At 37.4% G+C, this 20955-nt stretch overlaps 1 protein-coding gene across 2 annotated transcripts in view; it reads left to right on the top strand.

Moving 5' to 3' along the window:
- The first annotated feature begins 11 nt into the window (after nucleotides 1-11).
- ARL6IP6 (ARF like GTPase 6 interacting protein 6) overlaps nucleotides 12-20955 on the top strand; it is a 36579-nt gene continuing 15635 nt past the window's right edge. Inside the window, exons 1-3 of one of the 2 annotated variants that reach the window (XR_013335949.1) lie at nucleotides 12-1106; nucleotides 2646-2696; nucleotides 13099-13134. Coding sequence is in view for 1 of the 2 variants with exons in the window: in XM_077767766.1 (XP_077623892.1) it covers nucleotides 707-1106; nucleotides 2646-2696; nucleotides 13099-13231 (584 nt within the window). In the remaining variant the exon portion in view is untranslated. Of the gene's footprint in view, nucleotides 1107-2645; nucleotides 2697-13098; nucleotides 13232-20955 lie in introns of those variants that run through there. The other variant, XM_077767766.1, reaches the window with a different exon arrangement.

Below are 20955 nucleotides of genomic sequence, written 5' to 3'. Positions count from 1 at the left end.
GAGGCGGAGGGGAGGGGGCGGGGAAGAGGAGAGGAAGGGGCCTCCTTAGAAGAGTTAAAAGCCCCGTACGCACCAGCTGCTGAGCCCGCGCCGGGGCGGCGCGTCGAGCAGCGTGGAGGGAAGTTGTGATAGGGACGGGGAGAACAATGCAAAAGAAAAAGAGGGAAGGGCAGTTAGAACGAGGGGAGAGCGTTTGGGCGATAAGCTGCAGTTAAACAGAAAAGCCAAAGGAGACTAGGTGCGTCCAGCGGAAGAAGGGAGAAAGCTAATCAGTTCGGACATGTGAATCAGAGGGGTATGGGCGGGCGCTAGGACCGGGCGTCGAGAAGATGCGGCTTTGGGGCTGCCAGGGCGCGCGCTTGCCTCGAGGTGACGCGACGGTGGCGGAGGTCTCTGGTCGGGACGAAGCACTGCAGGGAGAGGAGACTTGGCTACCCTCGGCCTCAGCTCTCCTCTCCCTGCGCACTTCCCTGCTTCCCTTCCTTCCTACTACCCGGGGGTCGTGCCCTGATTCCAGGGCGCCCACCCTTTCTTTAGGCGCCACAGCACCTTCTCCGCCCCGTAGCGCGCTCCCGGACACCCCTGCGCGTCAGTGCCGGGTGGTGGAGGCTGTGGGGGGGCTCTGGCCGCTGATTGGCTGCTGCGAGGGCGGGGCGGGGAGGGTGGGAGTCTCTCGACGCCTGCTGGCCTCCTCGTCTTTCCCGCCATGTCGTTTGTGGAGAGCGGGCGGCGCTCGGCTCCTCTGCGCCGACGCCTCGGCACCCCCGTTCCGTTTGCCCGGCCGGCCTTTTCCGCCTTCAGTCAGGGGGACAGTTGGGGTGAAGGTGAAGGGGACGAGGAGGACGGATGCGACCAAGTGGCCCGCGACCTGCGGGCGGAGTTTTCGGCCGGGGCGTCGTCGGAGCCTAGAAAGGGCTTGCTACTCCAGCGGGACGGGGCCGGGTCGCCGGTTCTGCCCGATAAGCGCAATGGCATTTTCTCTGCGGTTGCGGGCGGCCGGGCCCAGGCTCGGCGGTGGCCTGTCCAGGTCCTCTCAATTATCTGTTCGCTGCTGTTCGCCATCCTCCTCGCCTTCCTCCTCGCCATAACCTACTTGATCGTAAAAGGTACTGAAGCTCGGCCTTGAAAGTCTCTCCAGAGTAAAGTTGAAGGCTTTTGCTTTCGTCTCGCTCCTCCCCATCAGAGGCCAGCGAGCGGGTAGCGGCTTTCACCCGGAGTCCTCATTGGCACCTTTCTTTGCTCTTCCTCTGTTTTTCCTTAAGAGCGGAGGACCTTGGTCCAAGCTTCGGAGACCCATTATAAGGAAGGGTCTTGATTAAATGGGTACCGTCGAATAAACAATCGAGTCAGCGAACACTTGCGGTGAAATGTCGGCAATGTTAAGCAGTATGTAGGACAACAGTCGTTAAAAGACGGTGAAGAGCGTGCGATTAAAATGGGCTAAACATAAAGACTTGATTTAATCCACAAGTGGTCATTGAGCTGTCCACTGATTGCTTGTACACTCACAGAATTCCTGAAAGACCAGGATTTCCATCCCACAGCCTAAAGTTCTACTTTCACAGATAAAATAATTAGCTCTCTTGATTTTGTGTTAGATTTTCAACCGAGTGTGAAGATGTGGGAGCTAGATAATCTATTGTTTTTCTGATTACCAGTTTTATTTTCTTGTGTCTGAAGTTTAAATACTGGCCCAATCGCAAGAAAGAGATGTGCCATGAAAGAATTTTCAGAATTTACGTAGTTGTATTATATGGCTGGAATATTTTACGTTACAGTGGAAAGAATCAGGCCAAAGTTTAAATGCCAGTTCTCACTGTGTGTGATTTGGCCAAGGTATTGACAAAGAAAAGTTGAAACAAGAGCACTTAGTTCTGTGAGAAGCACAAAACTGATGTCACTCAAGTATTCGTTTTACTTCACTTAACAATAAAATCAGCTTGACTCCAATTTTAATTTTTCCTCATTGCTTCCCAGCCCTTATTGGGCTGCAGATGGCATCTAACAACTTATGCTTGATTTTCATTCACAAGACAGATTGGCAAGTTAACATGAACCTCTTTATACAGTGGTCCTGGGTGTAAACTGTCAGTATGAAACGTGTGGTTGCCAGTGTTTCATTTCTTTCACTACTCTTTCCTTTTTTTCACTGAAACTCTGTGAGAGTTTTGTAAGTCATTTCTCTTATGCCGTGAGAGGTTCCCTTTATATCATAAAGTCACAAAACTTGGTAAGTGGAGTCCATTGTGGAAGACACTGAGTTGTTCTTATTTTTGAGAATGGAAGGAACTTAATATGGTGTGTAATTTGTGTTATATAGAATATTTTCAGGGGCATCTGGCTGGCTCATTTGAAAGAGCATGATCTTGAGGTTGTGAGTTCAAGCCCTACATGGGGTGTAGAGGTTACTTAAATACATAAACTTAAAAAAATATTTTCACAGTAACACTAAGAAGTTGACTCAACTACCTTTTTTTCTTATTGAAGGTCACGGAGCTAGTAAATGGAATCAGAACTTAGAACCAGTTGATTATGACTCCAGAGCACTTTCCACAACTCCCACAGTTTCTTCCAAGCCTTTGAGCTACTGTTCAAATTGTAAAATCATCTTTTTTACACAAGCCCCATTTTTTTGTATTTTACAGAATTACATGCTGAGAATTTGAAGACTGAAGATGCAGACACTGGGCTACTAGGTATAGACTTAACTGTCCTTTAATTTGTTTTTGACTTCATTTTTATTTTTCCGGAACATGTTTTAACTATACAAAATTTTAGATAAAATGCTTAATATATTCCCTTGTGTGATTCAGTGTTAATTTTTTTGTTTGCATTTGTGTGTGGCATATTTTGCTAGATTTTTTTTATGTATGTTTGGTGTGTGTATACATTGCCCACACTAGGAATACAATTTGAACACAACTGTATGTGATGAAGACCCAGAGACCATTTAACATTTTCTAATTACCTTCTGGAAAAGTCTCCCTATACCTCTTCCCAGGAATTAAAAACAAACTTATAAACTCAGCAAAGATGGCATCATAAGCAGACCTCAGGAGAAATTTAAATTCAACTCTCCTTATAAGCAACTTGTTTTTTTAAAAATGTGAAAAGCATTGGGCATACGTGTACAGATTAGTGATGACTAAGAGACTTTAGTTTTTATGCAATGTCTGTAGAATGCTATAGAATACAGATTACTAATGAAAAATGTGAGGGTTATTTTCTTGTATTTATTTCTTTCTGCCAAAATGATTTTGAAATGTATAGAACTTTACCTGTTTAGTGTGTTTTACTCCTGTTTGCTGTAATTTATTTTGGTCACTCTGAATTGGACAGAAAAAATGGTTGAGATCCTATTCTGCATGTTAACTCCCTCCCAATTTTAGCTAAACTATTTAATCTAGTTTTCAAGGCTAATGCCCTCACAATGATACAAAATAGAGTCTGCCTGATTTTGCAGAAGGAGAAACTTTTATCTTCAAATTATAGAAACAAATTAGTTGCTAGATGTCCCATGAAAACTTGTCTATTGTCTTCTCAGTTTCTTGCATGAGAAAATGTACTTCATGATGATTCATTTTAACAATGTATGTTGTGTAACAACAGTCTAAAAACAGTCAAGATTATAAGTATTTTCATAGCATTTATTGATCTATCAACTCAATACAACAGAAACAGAATCTTAAGAACTAAGCATGAATTCTCAGTTGTTTAAAAATTGACAAGATTCATAGGGTGCCTGGGTGGCTCAGTCAGTTAAGAGTCTGACTTCAGTTTAGGTCATGATCTCACACTTTGTGAGTTTGAGCCCTGCATTGGGTTCTGTGCTGACAGCTCAGAGCCTGGAGCCTGCTTTGGATTTTGTCTCCCTCTCTGCCCCTCCTCTGCTTGTGCTCTTTCTCTGTCTCTAAAAAATCAATGAAAAAAAATTTTTTAAGTTAACAAGATTTTGTTCACATTTATGAAAAGCACTTGTCATCTGAAGGAATAGCTTGTTCAATATCAAAAGGATATAATAGGGCTTTATCATTGCCCCACTTCTTTATCTACTTCCAGTTAGTCTGGTATTGTGTTTAGATGTGCCTGATAGTTAATGTTGTGACAGCTTATATGAAGATCATTAAGTCTTTACTAACGTCTTGAATATACTTTGGAGATTCAAATGAGGTGAGAAACTGCTATATCTTTTTTTTTTAATGTTTATTTTTGAGACACACACACACACACACACACAAACACACACACACACAACATGAGCAGAGGAGGGGCGGAGAGAAAGGGAGACACAGAATCCAAGGCAGGCTCCAGGTTCTGAGCTGTCAGCACAGAGCCTGACGTTGAGCTCGAACCCATGAGCCTTGTGGCATGAGATTATGACCTGAGCTGAAGTCAGATGCTTAACCAACTGAACCACCCAGGTGCCTCAGAAACTGCTATATCTATATGGCCAAAAAAACCCCACTAAACAATTATGCCAAAACAAAAATCCATATTTTGAACCAATGCTTCAGTGGTCAAATGGCGAATATATTCAGGGTCACCTAATGGACTAATTCAGTTTCCTGAGGATAACTTTGAAGTAAGCGTAATTTTCTTTGTAACAAGTATTCATTATAACGTGTAATAGAAGATGCTCTTCTCTAGAAAGAGAGTAAGATTCTTAAAAACCTATCTCTTCTGGAGAAGCAGTGCCAGGATGATTAAACTCTTATAAAGTTGAGGTTACTGAGATAACACTTGCCCTTACATTGTTTTAAGCTGGAATTCTCTTCCTTTGGAAGAAAAATAGAACATTACACCTTTACAGAATAATGTTTTGGGTTGACTACTAGTCTTTGGTTCAAAGTCCAGTTGAGACAGCTGATAGGTGAAAATAGGCCAGTTGTTTTTTTCAAATTTTTACTTAACATTCAAATCATCCTTGAGTTGTTTAGCTTACATATGAAGGATCGCTGTATTAGCTTATCCCTGAGGTAATGCCTGTGGAATTATATATTTACCTATTTGCAATTGATATAACAGCTTTCACATGAAGAGACAATCTTAGTAAAAACTGTGTTGAATTTGTCCATTACTTACAGACAAAGCAGAATGCAGCCTTTTCAAGTCGTTCTGATTTTGTTCTATTATATTTAGTTTGCCTTGTTTGCTCGGAATCTCATAGCTTAATGTAATGTTTGATTGTTTTGTGCATTCCCCTTTGTTTTGTTGAATTATTATTGTCTGTACATGTTGTTATCTTTATATTTCAGTGATTCCTATTTAAATTTTATTTACTGCCTCAATTCTTTGAAAATCAGCTGGTTTTTAGAAACAAGTAATGTAAGCATAGTAACTACCATGAAACCATTCTCTTTCTAGACTTACTAATAAAAATTTTCACACTGCAGGTTTTTTAAAAAATTTTTTTAAATGTTTGTTTTTGAGAGAGAGAGATCATGTACAAGCAGGGAAGGAGCAGAGAGAGAGTGAGACACAGAACCTGGACCATGCCCCAGTCTCTGAGCTGTCAGCACAGAGCCCAAAGCAGGGCTTTGAGCTCAAGAAACATGAGATCATGACCTGAGTGGAAGTTGGATGCTTAACCCACTAAACCACCAAGGTGCCCCTGCAAATTTTTGCATTGCAATTGAGGCCTATTCCAAGATTGGCATAGCTCATTAAGAGCAGATTTTACAGCAGTTCTCCTTTTAGTATGTGCAATAATCACCTGGACTTTGTTTTAAAAAGTACCTCTAGATTTTGTTTCTGCACCTGGAGTCTGAGAATCTTCATTTATAACAGGTGATTTTGCTGTACTGCCATTAAGGAAATATGTTTGCAGGGTGAGAATCTCATTTTTTTAAAATGTAGTTTTTTGGGGTTTTTTTTAAGATTGTATTTAAAAATTTTTTAATGTTTTTATTTTTGAGAGAGACAGAGACACTTAACTGACTGAGCCACCCAACTGCCCCAAAGATTGTGTCTCCCTCTCTGCGCCTCACACTCTGTCTCCCTCTGAAAAAAGGAATAAACATTAAAATAAATAAAATAAAGATACTTCTTCTCCTTCTCTTTCTTTTTTATTAAATTTTTTAAATGTTTTTTATTTATTTTTGAGAGAGAGAGAGAGAACGTGAACAAGGGAGGGTCAGAGAGAGAGGGAGACAGAATCTGAAGCAGGCTCCAGGCTCTGAACTGTTAGCACAGAGCCCAATGCAGGGCTCAAACCCATGAACCACGAGATCATGACCTGAGCTGAAGTCGGACACTTAACTGACTGAGCCTCCCAACTGCCCCAAAGATTATATTTTTAAGTAATCTCTGTACTCAATATGGGGCTCGATCTTATAACCCCAAGATCAAGAGTCACATGCTCTACCAGCTGAACCATCCAGGTGCCTTCTAAAAGTGTGCTGAAGAGCAGTTAAAAGTCCTTGCAAGGTGACTGGTGACGGACTAAAAATAGTATATAAGCGCAAACGCCTCTTAAGAAACCTAATTTTGAATGGATCTAAGACACTGCCATTCTCTTGCGATCTTTGAAAGAAATCTTCATAGGAAACCCTGCAGATTTTTTAAATTTACAGAACCCTTATCTACTCAATCAAAGTTAAAGTCACTTAATTGGCTGCGTGCTTTAATGTCCAATATAACATCAAAGTCCCATTTTTCCATTTTCATGAGGAGTTTTATTTGTAAAGGTTGATATATTGTGACTTTAATTCTTTCTTGGAGCATCTTTCAGTGACTAAAGAGAAAATTGAATTACATTTTTGATAAAATAAAGCTTATTTAATCTTGATATTACCATGTTGGTCTTTTAGGTCCTTTTGTAAACCTAAGATACATAATGAAATTTTAGTGGTCTTTTCTATATCTCAAGACATTTTGCTATTTCATTATTTAGGAGTAATCTTAATAGTACTTATCAGTTACTTTTTAACTTTGCTAAAAATAAATAAATTATGATGGAATCCTCGAGAGCAAACGATGGCCTTCAGACCAATCTGACTTACCTGTTTTTTGTAAATTAAATTTTATTATAGCCTGGCTTTACCATTTCCTTATACATTATGGCTGCGTTCATGTTACAGTAGCAGAGTTTAGTGGTTGTGACAGACCTTATGGCGCGTAAAACTCAAGATACTATCTGACCCTTTACAAAAAAATACAAATCTAGTTAGTCATTAAACAGAAATGACTTCAGGCAAGAACATAAACCATCCTCTTTGCTAAATGATATATATTTTATTTTTCATATTTTGTGCTATTTCTCTGCCCTAACTTATTTCCTAGTGTTTGTAAATGGAAAAATGCTAAAGGCAGCTATGTATAAAAAAGGTGATGGGAAAGAAATTTAAAAAATTCACTGGATTGATCATTCAAATTGTTAATAAATCTAAAAATGAAAATGTTTTGCAAATTATGGAGCAAAGGGAATGATTATCCTTTCTTTGCCATGTATTTTGTGTTTCGGTGATGCAAGTGCAAAAAGAAAAAGCTAAACTAATGATAAGCTGTAACCACTTAAAGGTGGATCTGAAGTCTGGAATCAGTATTTATAAGATAATTATATTCCACATTCATGCATGAAGTTAGTAAGCAGTTATTTGCACTCAAGAGTATATGGCCATTTCTAGTGTGTATATTTTTAAAACCAAGGAAATTCAGAATAAAACTTAGGATTTGTTGTATTTATAAATCATTAAAATTTCTAAGTTTTTTCACAGTCGCTTTAGTCTTCTATAAATTGTTCATCAAATGACTTAAAATGAGGGGAAGAAGAAAATAAGGGAAAGGTATGTTGATCCTTAGATGATAGTAATAACTATTTTCCCTATTATACTGCAGATTATAAGCTTCGAAGAGTAATAAAGGTTTAACAAGATTTGCCATGAGTTAATTATATAAAGATGAGTGATGGGTCCATGGGGTTGCATTGTACTCTTCCCCTACTTTTGTGTGTGTTTGAAATTGTCCATAATAAAGGACTTTTCTAAAAGTTTCCCAGGTGAATCTGGTGATTTTAACATGGTTGGAAACTACAGATGTTATTTATTTTTCTAGTTTTTGTCACTTCATCCTTCAGAATGTTTCCTTATACTTTCCTTGCCTTTTTCAGCAGGAATGGGAATGGAATTGCTACATGCTTAGCTGTAAGTGAACGGGCAGTTGGATAGAGACCTTTACCAGGTGGCACTGGCAGGGGAGGAAAGAGTACTTTCCTTTGCTCTTGTATTTGGAAATAATAAGTTTGAAGACCAGAAGCTGTCCAGCTTTCTGTCTTGACATGCAGAGACATACGTTGCTTGAGGGATTTGAAGACTTGAGTTATAGACTGTGTTTAATTTAAAATTTTTTGTAATGTTTTATTTATTTCTGAGAGAGAGAGAGCAGGGGAGGGGCATAGAGAGAGGGAGACACAGAATCCGAAAACAGGCTCCAGACTCAGAGCTAGCTGTCAACACAGAGCCCGACATGGGGCTCGAACCCATGAACTGTGAGATCATGACCTGAGCCGAAGTCGGACGCTTAACTGAGCCACCCAGGCACCCCAGACTGTGTTTAATTTTAGAGAAAATACTAAACTATTTAAAATGCTTTCACCCTCCTGTGTTAGAAAACTATAGAATCTGATAAAGTTGCTAAAATTTGCGTAACATTTAAAAATAGTTGATTAATTTTAGGCATGAGGACATCTAAGGTTTTATTAGTAACCAGCTATAGTTTTTACAACTCTTAACATTACCTAAATATTTTAATTTTTAATTTCATAAGTTATAGAAGTAATATGATCTCACTCAGAAATTCCAACAAGTAAAGCAAAGATTCCCACTAATCTACTTGTATATATTTTCAGATTTTTTTCTACTCATTTATGTATATAGGATCATTCAAAATGTGGTTGTGTCACTGTCCTAGAAAGAACATAATTGTAGTCATGCAGCTTTATTAAAATGTCTTGGAGATTATTCTGTTTCAGTATATATAGTTTTACCTCATTCTTTTTCATTACTGCACTGTAGTATTTAATAGTATACAATTTCATTTAAAAATTGTCAGAAGCTCTAAAACAGGACTTGGAAATTACCAGTGTGTTGTCACATTTACTCATTCATTGTTTACTTATGGCACAAATAAGTTTTATGAAGAATGTATGTTTACATAACAGTGTTTTAGTAATTTTTTCCCAATATCGGATCATGGGAGGTGTTTTGTTTGTTTTTCTGGTTGTTTCTGTTTAATATGCAAACTGCTGCCTTCACATCTCTGACTTCAAAAAGCTTCTGAAAGTTACCTTATCCCTGTAAGTCTGAAAGTGCTAAATAAAATTAAAATATTTAAAACATACTATAATCTTTCTTTGTTGGAAGTTTTTATAGAAATGCTGAACTGCCAGCATAGTTTTAGAATAGTAACTACACTTTGAAGCCAAAACGACTTATTTTAAAAAGTGAACCAAAACAAAATCCACCATGAGATAAGTCCATATAAAACTTGAGCAAAAAGATGGGAATAGGAATTTTCCACCTACCCCCACCTTTGCTTTAGGTAAAAACATTGAATCCCAGAGGTTTCAATTGGTGGAAGACATTAATTTCCATCATTTCATCAACTAATGAAAATTGAACTATGGATAAGAAAGAAGGATGTATGTATTTATTTAAAGGCCCATGTCCTTTGATACACCAGTTCTTTGGTAATTTGTTACAGATATCCTTGTCTGACTGTAGAGTTTAAATACAAGGATATTCGGGCGCCTGGGTGGCTCAGTCAGTTAAGCGTCCGACTTCGGCTCAGATCATGATCTCACGGTTCATGGGTTCGAGCCTGCGTCGCGCTCTGTGCTGACTGACAGCTAGCTCAGAACCTGGAGCCTGCTTCAGATTCTGTGTCTCCCTTTCTCTCTGACCCTTCCCTACTCATGCTGCCTTTCTCTCTCTCTGTCTCTCAGAAATAAATAAAACGTAAAAAAAAAAAAAATTAAGTACAAGGATATTATTTGCAACATTGTTTTTAATAGTGGAATAATAAAAATATGCAATAGAATTGTAGCTAATATAATAATATGAAAGATCTCCAACATTGTTTGAGAAAATCAAAGTGCAGGACAGTTTTTCTGGTGATAATCCTATTTGTGGAAAATGAAATCTGTACATATTGTACATTACTTGTGCATAACTTGCTCCATATATGTACTTATATGTTACCTAGAAAACTACTTTTTAGAAAAGATGCACAACTTAGCTGATTGCTTTTAGGAGTAGAATTGGTGAATTGAGGTAGGAAGACTATAACAATTTTTATATGCTTTTGTGCTTAAAAATTTATGTTAACTTTTGGTAAAATGGGTTTACAAAGAAGTAGTTGTCAAGTTTTTAGCTTCAGAATTCTGGAGGAAGGGACTTGCTGCAGATTTAGTTGCTAGTTACCAACTTGTGTGCTTTTTCTGCATGTTCATAAACAAATTGAGTCATTTTCTGAAGCATAAGCACTTTTAGACCACGATATTGCAATGTCCTTTTTTTTTGGTATGTCATTGTGAATTGACTTTTGTCAGTGATGTAACTCTTGATCCATTCAAAGTGAATATAAAGTAAAACTACCCAAGGTGAGCTAAGCACTTAGGTTGTGGAACAGTGGTCAGTTTTGAAAACTGAAGAATATTCTTGTAATAATTTTGACAAGTGTTCTATTAAAGTACTTGACTGAAAAGAAAAGGCTTGATGGGCTTTAGAGAGCCTCACATTTTATTAACCTTTTAATCTGTTATTTTGTGTCTTACATTTTTTTTAGATATTTAAAAGTTTCCATTATTCCACAACAGTACCCAGATAGTTGATTTTTCATGATTGCTGTCTATTTTTTTAAATGTTTATTTAGTATTGAGACACAAAGAAACAGAGCATGACTGGGGGGTGGGGGTGGCAGAGGGAGAAAGATTCACAGAATACGAGGCAGGCTCCAGGCTCTGAGCTGTCAGCACAGAGCCCAATGCGGGGCTTGAACCCACGAACCATGAGTTCATGACCTGAGCTGAAGTCAGACACTTAACCGACTGAGCCACCGAGGCGCCCCAGTAATCTTACAATTTTTATTTTGGTCTTCTATCTCACTGGGTTGGCAGGAACATTATACCTCAGTCTTGCTAAGGTTCTGTCTACCCAGGCTCAGACTGGATTAAGGTTCTAAAGTGTGACACTGTGCCAGGACCTTGGGGTGAGGTGCAATCTAGTCCTCAAAACATTTGCTCAAGTGAGTTACTGTGAAAACATCTCGTTTTGTGGTCAGGATGGCCCTTTCAGATGTACTTTTTTTTTTTTTAATCTTTTTATTTTCGGGGGGGTTGGAGGGAGGGAACAGAGAGGGGGACACACAGCATCTGAAGCAGTCTCCATCCAGACTCTGAGCTGTCAGCACTGAGCCTGACACAGGGCTCTAAGTCACAAACGGGAGTTCATGACCTGAACTGAAGTCGGACACTTAACCAACTGAGCCCCCAGGCGCCCCTCGGATGTAGCACTTTTACAGCCACATGACCGCCTGCTGTTTCTGTACCCTACTTAGGGGAGAGACATCAGCAGGCTTGGCTCTGGACCCATCTGCCAAGCTACTGTATACAGCTACAATCCCTCTGTGGTATCCTGTGGCCTCCTCTCCTGGCTCTGCCAGGAAGTCCCAGCAGTACTGTCTGTCCAAACACCACACATGTCGCTTTCTGCAAGCCAGGAGAATCTTCCTCACCTGTGCATAGCCCTCACTCTCTTCCCCCCTGTTGTACACAAATGTTTTGTCTATACCCAGGCCACTCATTATCTTTGCTGTCTACTTAAGACATTTTGTGTTTGTCTACCCTGCTCTTATATCTATCCTCTTAGTTCCCTTAATCTTTTTTGCAACATAAAAACCAAAGAGACACCAGGGCTGTTTCTCTTCCTTGTCACATTTTCCTGTGGTAGTGAGCACACAGTTCCTTATCTCTTTAAAAGGGAGTAAAGGAAAGGAACTAGTGAGAAGAGATTAAGGTTAATCTTTCGAATATACTTTGCCACAGTATTTCTTAATACTTCATTGCTCTGAGTTTGTCTTTTAGCTGTTTTATGAGACTGTTACTGGACTTTGTATGGTATGGTTTGTAAACAGCCCAATGCACATATTTCTTAATTGCCTCTTGCCAAAAGGCATCTTGGTTGTATATTTTGTGCATCCAGGAAATTTTTTAATTCATATATCATTCTCAGCTGCAGTCTTCTCAGCCTTTCCTCCCTCCCTATACTACTGAGGCCTTGGATACAGTCATCAGTAGTGGGAACTTAGTAAACTCTCTTAAGGAGGCAGTTTGAGTATGTATCTAGAATCCTTCAAATTATTCCCTTTTGTCACTTTGTTCATTCCCTTCATTCTTCCATTTCTCAACCTTTTCCACCTTCCTTGAGTCCAATAGAATACCATGCTTTTGACTTAAGATTCCAGTCTTCCCCTCTGACTGAAAATAAAATTTAGGATCCCAACTCATTTGTAAATTGTGAGTTAACTTGTTCATATACCAAGAAAATTGAATCAGCTTGGGTTAATAATGTCTATAGGAAAGCTATAAATAGTATATACTGTAAAATTAATTCTTATGTCAAAAGTCCATAGTATGGAAAGAAAGGAAACACTTATTAGTAGGTAATAAATGGATAGCAAGCTGTGATTCATAGAGTTTAATGAAAAATGTCAAGACATTTTAACAGTGAAGTATTTTAACTGCAATTTCTGTAGTCGAAGTTTGTAAAGCTGTAGCTGTGTTAAGTTGAATTTGTACTCTTTTCCACATATTAAATGATAATTGAAATATCAAACTATTAAAAATTACTTATATTTATTTTAAATTATCTTATTTATTATTCAATTATAACTTAAATGTTAAAATATTAAATGATATGACTGCTAATTGTGCTTTAGTATTTTACACTTTACATGCTTCAGCTTGTAATAAGCTCAAATCTCTTATATCAACTACATGCAATTCAGAAGTTCAGAAATACACCTGATCTTCTGAACATGAAGATACTAGTTTAAGTTGCTTTGGTGTTAATAATTAAAGTTTCTTCCTCTTTTCCCATAAAGGATTCTGGACTCTACTCATAATATCTCTGTCTGCTGGGTTCTCCTGTTGTAGCTTTTCTTGGACAGTGACTTATTTTGACTCCTTTGAACCAGGAATGTTTCCTCCCACTCCTCTTTCGCCTGCCAGGTTCAAGTAAGTATTCCTGTTTCTTGTTTTTTAACCAATTCCAACTCTGTTGAAATGCTAAAATATATAGAAGCAAGAGGCTACTTATTTGTAAGGTAACGTTTTGAGTTTCCAATCTATATAAAATATACATGACTTTTAGGTTTCTAGATTGGTTCAGGCTTTAGATAAATAGAGACTGTTTTAAACTCCTTACCTAGATAATACAGTGGTTTTTTTTTTTTTTTAATGAATTTTAAGAATTGATCTAAGGAGTAGGAGATTTTGATGGCTGTTTGTTCTCTTGGGATAGAATTTCATTTAAACAGTTTATGAAAGCTAAATTTATATCAGCAATGTGAGAGTTTTACTAGATGCATCTATAAATAGTCAGATTTATACCAATTTAATAATTTGGATTGGACTTTCCTCAGATTTCAGTTTTTTGTAGTAATTACCAAGCATTTATGACATCCAATTTATATGTGTAGGTCAGATTAGATGCATTGCATAATGGAACAGTATTAAATTTCTTTGGTCTGCATCTTCTGTATTTCACAGACTTTCACAAAATTCAATTTTAATTTAGTCCTAATCTAGTTGATTTCTGTCAAGAAAGCTCGGGTTTTAAGTACTATAAATTTGCAAATATGAGTTTCTAAGACCTAGTTTATTCTACAAACTGAGGGGTTGGGGAAAAGGTGAAGAGAAAATAAACTCTGGTTTAAAATTCATATGTTTTCAAAGTATTATGGTTGTTATTGTTACTATTTATTGCTACCCACACCAGCTTACTTTATGGACAGTTTGTAGAGATCAAATAAAATCTATTTGAGAAACTCTGTAAATAGGAAGTTTAATAGTGATGATATTTTTTAAATGCATATTTTTGACAGAGAGAGGGGGAGAGGGATAGAACAAGAACGTGAGTGCGAGAGGGGCAGAGAGAGAAGGGGACAAAGGATTCAGGTTCTATGCTGACAGCACAGAGCTCAGTATGGAGCTCAGATTCACACCGTAGGATCATGACCTGAGCCAAAGTCGGATGCTTAACTGACTGAGCCCCCCCAGGTACCCCTACTAGTGATATTTATTAGTAATTGTTATTACCAGCTTGCTTTATTAGTAAACTCCTATTTTTTTGTCTTATAAATCTGTCTTTAAAATTTTTGACTTTACTTCAAATGAAATGTGTGTGTGTATCTTAAACATCTTAATAAATCCCTATCTGTATATGAAACATAAATCATAGCAATAAATTTTGTGTGTGTTCATAATGGATAATGAGTAATTAATAATTAAATTAAGTTATTCCTAATAGTGTAATGCCATCCCACAGTTTACATGACTACCATTTAATTGCAAGTTTATTTTACTATGTGATACTGTGTTCAATTCAAATTCATATTCTTGATGCTCAATGCCATTAATTAGTTGGTAACAAGAGGTATGCATCTGATGTCAATATGCGACTCTTTCATAAACTACCAAAAAACATAATCTTATTTTTTCCCTTTTATTTCTTTATATCTCACTTCTCTCCTGATTTCCAGCCTTACATTTCTAGCTATTTAGTAGATTTGCAGCCTGGATATTAGAAAGCACCTTGCACTTAAAATTATTAAGACTCTAGCCTGTTTTTTAAAGACATCAGTCTCCATCCAGTTATCAAGGCTTGAAACCCGTATTCACTGTGTTTATCCTTTGCCAGGTCTAGTCATTCCTATTTTTTGAAATGTTATTGGAAACTTTGTCTTTGCACCCTCAGTGTTTTTGCCCTATTTAAGGCTTAACCATGAACTTCACTCCTTGGCCTCCTCTACTTAAAGCTGTCACTCTTCAGATTCATCCTATATATTGTTACTTCTTTACTTATTTTTTAATTTTTTTAATGTTTTATTTATTTTTGAGAAAAAGAGAGACAGCGTGATCAGGGGAGGGTCAGAGAGAGAGAGGGAGATACAGAATCCGAAGCAGGCTCCAGGCTCTGAGCTAGCTGTCAGCATACAGCCCGACACGGGGCTCAAACACACAAACCATGAGATCATGACCTGAACTGAAGTCGGACACTTAACCAACTGAGCCACGCAGGTGCCCCATTGTTACTTCTTTAAAAACAAATCTCTGTCACAGCTCTTCTCTTCCTTCAAAGTCTTCAGTGGCTTTCCCCTTGCCTTGAGAATGATGTCCAACTCCCAAGTACAGCATAATAGTCCTTCCCCAAATGATCCTTCCTTACTTTTCCAACTTTATCTTCAGCTGTTTCTCTAGTGCACCCTATTCTGTAGCCACATTATCAGATTACCCTGTCATTCCCTGAATAAACTGTACTTTTGAGATGCCATGACTTTACTCTTACTGTTTTCTCTTCTGGAATATTATTTTCCCTCACAGATTCTCTTTTACCCATACAAGAATTCATAGGCCTCATAGATGATAGAAGATTTTGGAGATAGAGAAAAGCATTTCAGTGTTCTCTGAAATACCTGGAATGCTGTGAGCATTTAACTAATTTCTTAAAAAGTATCCTTGCCTTTTTTATTAAACTAGAGCCAATAGCGATAGACCTCGGTTTTTAGTGTTATTAGTCATTCAATTTTTTTTTTAAACATTTATTTTTGAGACCGAGAGAGACGGAACTTGAGCAGGGCAGAGAGAGGAGGAGACACAGAATCCGAAGCAGGCTCCAGGCTCTGAGCTGTCAGCACAGAGCCCGACGCGGGGCTCAAACTCACAGACTGTGAGATCATGACCTGAGCCGAAGTCAGCCGCTTAACCGACTGAGCCACCCAGGCACGCCATTAGTCATTCAATTCTAACGTGAGATAGTGTCAGATTAGAGACTTAGATTGTGTGTTTTTTAATACAGTCCTAAACCCACAGATTTGAAATATACATTGTTGTACATATGTATAAATTCCTTTCCACATGTGTTAGGTAACTTAATTTTATATATGATAAATCAACTATTAAATATCTCAAGACCATGAGTGAAAATGTAATTTAATAATATCATGTGTTGATAAAGGTAAGGCATATAACAAATTTAGTTATAGGGGATCGCTCACATATTAACAGAAACCACAAACCAAAAAAGGCATATAATTCAGTGCTAATTGATGAAATGGAGTTTTGTAGTGAAAACCCTGCCCTCTAGTGCTTGTGGAAAAGAAAGCTTCAGATATGTCAGAATAAGTTTATTCTCTTTGTCACCAGTAGAGTGAGAACTTGTACAGAGAAACAGCTTTTCTCTTTTGAGAAAGTTTAAATCTTCAGAGTTTATTTTCTTAGAAATCAGATTAATGTATTTGATTAATTTGAAACATCACACTTTTATACAACAGGCTATGTATTCTTTTATAACTTAAACAATGACGTTAATATAAATATTTTTGCTGATTATATGAAAGTATAAGCTCTTAGTTGAAAATTCAAAAAACAAAGACCCCACCTCCTAATTCCATCACATTAGTGGCTAAAGTTTCTAACATAAAAGGGAGAGAATGTAGAGTGGGGCACAAACATAGTCCATAGCACATATAATTTAGAAATTTTCACTTTTATATAAGCACAGCACCTTTAGGAAATACAAGATAAAGAATTTTGCAAGGTATATTTTTAGACAGGTACTTAATAGACTTCAAAATGCATAGTTTAAAATAATGCCTGTATTTTTAAGTTTATTTTCAGTGAGAGAGCAAGGGGAGGGGGTAGGGGAGTAGGGCAGAGAAAGAGAGAGAGAGAATCAAGCAGTCTGTCCAAGCAGGCTCTGAGCTATCAGTTCAGAGCCTGATGCGAGGCTCAATTCCATGAACTGTGAGATCATGACCTGAGCCAAAATCAAGAGTTGGATGCTTAACCGACTGAACCACCCAGGCATTCCTCAAAAGGCATATTTTGAAGGATTGTTATACTGACTTATTTTGCAAACTTTGTTGAGTTAAAAGGTATACTGCAGTGTTACACAGACTTATCTATTAGAAAACAGTCATTTTCTTTGTGTATTTGGATCAGTTAGACTTTTAAATTACTTCCTTACTTGCTTCTGAAAATATGTTACCATGTTATATAATGAGGTGATAACTTTAGATTCTTTGAAGTATCTATTTAGGCTTTCCCCATTTCTCACTACTTTATTATTTTTACTGCTCTTCTTTGCTACTTAACATCTCCAGTTCACTTCACATTAGTTTTCATCATTCATTCATTCCTTCAGTTTGCTCAGTGATTTCCAGCCAGGCAAATATAACAGTGTATATGTATTTAGTATTTCACGTGTAATTATCTGCTTTAATTATAGTTTTCAGGAGTTAATGCATCTGGGTATGTGACCCATCCATGCAAAGATACTCCATTATTTGGGTCCTCCTGATTGGGAAGGAAGTTAGATATGGGTAGATGTGCATTAAAGCTGCATCTTTCCTAACAGTGAATGAATGTTCTAGGATTGCTAGGGAAGTCTTAGAGATTCCTAGTAAATATTATGGGGAAACTAAGTCCCTGCTAAGCCACCTTAGGTATTATCATTAGTTTAGGCCCTCCATTTTTTAACAGATGAAGAAATTGAGGCCTGAGGAATTTAAGCAAGTTGCACAGAGTCAAATAATTTGCATGTAACATAGCTGACACCTGATTCTGTTTATTCTTTTTTTTTTTTTTTTTTTTTTTTTTTTTTTTTTTTTGCCATACTAGCTAAGCCCACCTCCTTTGAGTTATGAAATGAATCAAAAGGAGGTAGTTCACTGTGAAACAGCTTCATCTTATTGACAGTTAAAAGCACTCACAGAAGCTTTTGCTGTGTGGCAGTTTTGCCCATGTGATGCTGCCAAATCCAATCAAAACCTGTTCTTAACATCTCACTGTCTGTTATCCATTGTTTTTCTTCTAGTGTTAGCTCTGTTAGACTACTCTGCACATTTCATATTACTTGTGCCCCATCTAGTGGTACAATGATGTAGCTGCAGGTTTATAGTACTGAGCATCCTAAAAATAAAACTTTAATTATTGGGGCACCTGGGTAGCTCAGTCAGTTGAGCATCCAAGTTTGGCTCAGGTCATGATCTTGTGGTTCATGAGAGTTTGAGCCCCTCATCAAGCTCTGGGCTGACAGCATAGAGCCTGGAGCCTCCTTCGGTTTCTATGTCTCCCTCTTTCTCTGCCCGTCTCCTGGTCATGCCCTGTCTCTCCCTCTCTCTCTCTCTCAAAATAAATAAATATTTTTTAAAAAACTTTTAAACATTTAATTATTAAAATGTCCTACCTAGGATAGAAATGTTACTATATAGTCTAAAAAATAAATTTAGAGGAAAAATGATCATGTAAGTGAAGGATTTAGCAAACAACACAGTGTAGAAAGCTCATTTTTGTAATTATGAGTCAAAATATTTAATAACAATAATAAGAAAAATAGTTTAAAAAGCCGTTAAATTTGTCTGTCCTATAGTAATTTTACTTAGAGTCAGGGATCGAGGGCCAGCATTTTTTTTTTAAGTTTATTTATTTTAGGAGAGAAAGTCTGAGTGCTAGTGGGGGAGGGGCAGAGAGAGAGAGAGGGAGAGAGAATTCCAAGCCAGCTCTGCGCTGTCAGCACAGAGCCCAGTGCGGGGCTTGAACCCACAAACTGTGAGATCATGACCTGAGCCAAAACCAAGAACTAGAAGCTTTACAGCCTGAGCCACCCAGGTACCCCTCAAGAGCCAACATTCTTTTTTTTTTTTTTTTAATGTGTATTTATTTATTTTGAGAGAGAGCACATGTTGTGTAAGCAGGGGATGGGCAGAGAAAGAGGGAGAGAGAGAATTCCAAGCAGGCCCTGCACTGTCAGCATGGAATGGGCCAACATTCTTAAGTTAATAGTTACCACTATTGCAGTCAATAGTGGTAATTAACAAAAATCTTACTGTTGACATGAAAAAAATGCACATTTAGATCAAAATTAAAATTTAACAGCTTGTGACTATAACTTTAAAGCCAAGAAGATAACTTTGTAGGGATAATATTATTATTCTGTGGTAAAAATACCCACAGAGACTTATTTTCAAGGAGAAAAAAATACCCAGTACTTGTGTTTAAAGTTATTAAGGATGGACTAACTGTGTTATAGAAATCAAATATTACTGGAAATTTCTAACCTAATTCTGGTCAAAAGTAATATGAAGTAAGATTTCTGGTGAATTGGCTATCTGAGCCCAAAGTCTGGATTATTGAATCTTTTCTTGAGAACCTGATTTTAAATAATTTTTCTCCTTGTTGGGAAATATTGTGTACTTGAAATCATTGTTGCACTTTATGCTAACTAACTTGGATGTAAATTTTAAAAAATTTACAATAAAAAAGAAGACTTAATAAAAGAGAAATATTGTGTAAATAACATGTCATGCATTCACAGTATTGTAGATTTTGTAGGATGTTTCAGTTCTTCACAAATTTTCTGTTGACTTCTGCTCTAAGAAATGTATCATGTTGAATCTTACAAGTGAAGATGAGTCTTTTTGAGGATAGAATGAATTGGTTGCAATTGTGGCTTATTTGATATATAGTTCATGGTCAAAATGTAGGGATGCTTTCAGTTATTGGTATTATGTAATGATTTTTAGGAATGTGCCAGCAAAAAGAATAGTGTTTTTTCACTAAACCTGCTTTAAATATCATCTATAGAATTTGGCAGTATTTCATAGTTAATATACAAACCAAGGACTATATGTTGTCTTCTGGTACTATTTGTCTTTTTTGTCAAGACCACTGTGAGTTATCCACCTTTCTAGATCCTTTTCCAATCACAAGTGATATTTGGTAAATATCAAGATACTCCATTTCAAAAAACTCACGCTTTTAATTTAATTAAAAATTAGTTTATTTCAAGGCATCTGGGTGGCTCAGTCCATTAAGTGCTAATTTCAGCTCAAGTCATGATCTCACGGTTGGTGGGTTTGAGCCCCATGTCGAGCTCTGTGCTGACAGCTCAGAGCCTGGAGCCTGCTTTGGATTCTGTGTTTCCCTCTCTCTCTGCCCCTCTCACACTCTGTCTCTCTCAAAAATAAAATAAACATTAAATAAAACTTTTTAAAATTAATTTATTTCTACAAAGTCTTGTTTTTTTAAAAAAAAGTGTATTACCTTACAATGTATTTGGAATCTGCAAAGTAAATTAGAAGAAACAAAAGAGGGAATAGTTGGTTTTTGTTTGAATCGCTTTCTGGTACACTGTTTTTGTTAATTTTTTACAGATGAAAAACACGTGATCTGATACTCATTTTCTATGTATAGTGTCTTGGATATAATCAGATGCTGAAATACTTAAATTTTCATTACATTTGTATATAACTATGTCTTATAGATGGGAAGCAGACAATGAGTAAAATATTTAATCCTAAAAGATTCTAATTTTAGTATTGACATCACTGTATTGTAATATTCTTTATCTATTCAACACTAGATTTCTTTTTCTGTTATTAAAGAGTTTTCTGTAACTTCTTGTTCTTGCCCTTGGGGGCTTTAATTCTTAGGGGTTAAGATATGGACAAATAGAACAGTAAAAGTCATGACAGAAATGGGTTGAGTTCTTGGGCAGTAGTGGAAGTCTTAGAGGTCAAGAAAAGTGGGTGGCTTAGTATTTAAATTAGAAGTTCCCGGGGCACCTGGGTGGCTCAGTTGGTTAAGCTTCCGACTTCAGCTTAGGTCATGATCTCACGGTTCATAGGTTCGAGCCTTGCGTCGGGCTCCTGGCTGACAGCTAGCGCAAAGCCTGGAGC

The sequence above is a fragment of the Crocuta crocuta genome, unplaced genomic scaffold (assembly GCF_008692635.1).
Source record: "Crocuta crocuta isolate KB4526 unplaced genomic scaffold, BGI_CrCroc_1.0 scaffold154, whole genome shotgun sequence".
NCBI classification, from domain to species: Eukaryota; Metazoa; Chordata; class Mammalia; order Carnivora; family Hyaenidae; genus Crocuta; species Crocuta crocuta.
This window is presented reverse-complemented; position numbering and strand designations above follow the sequence as displayed.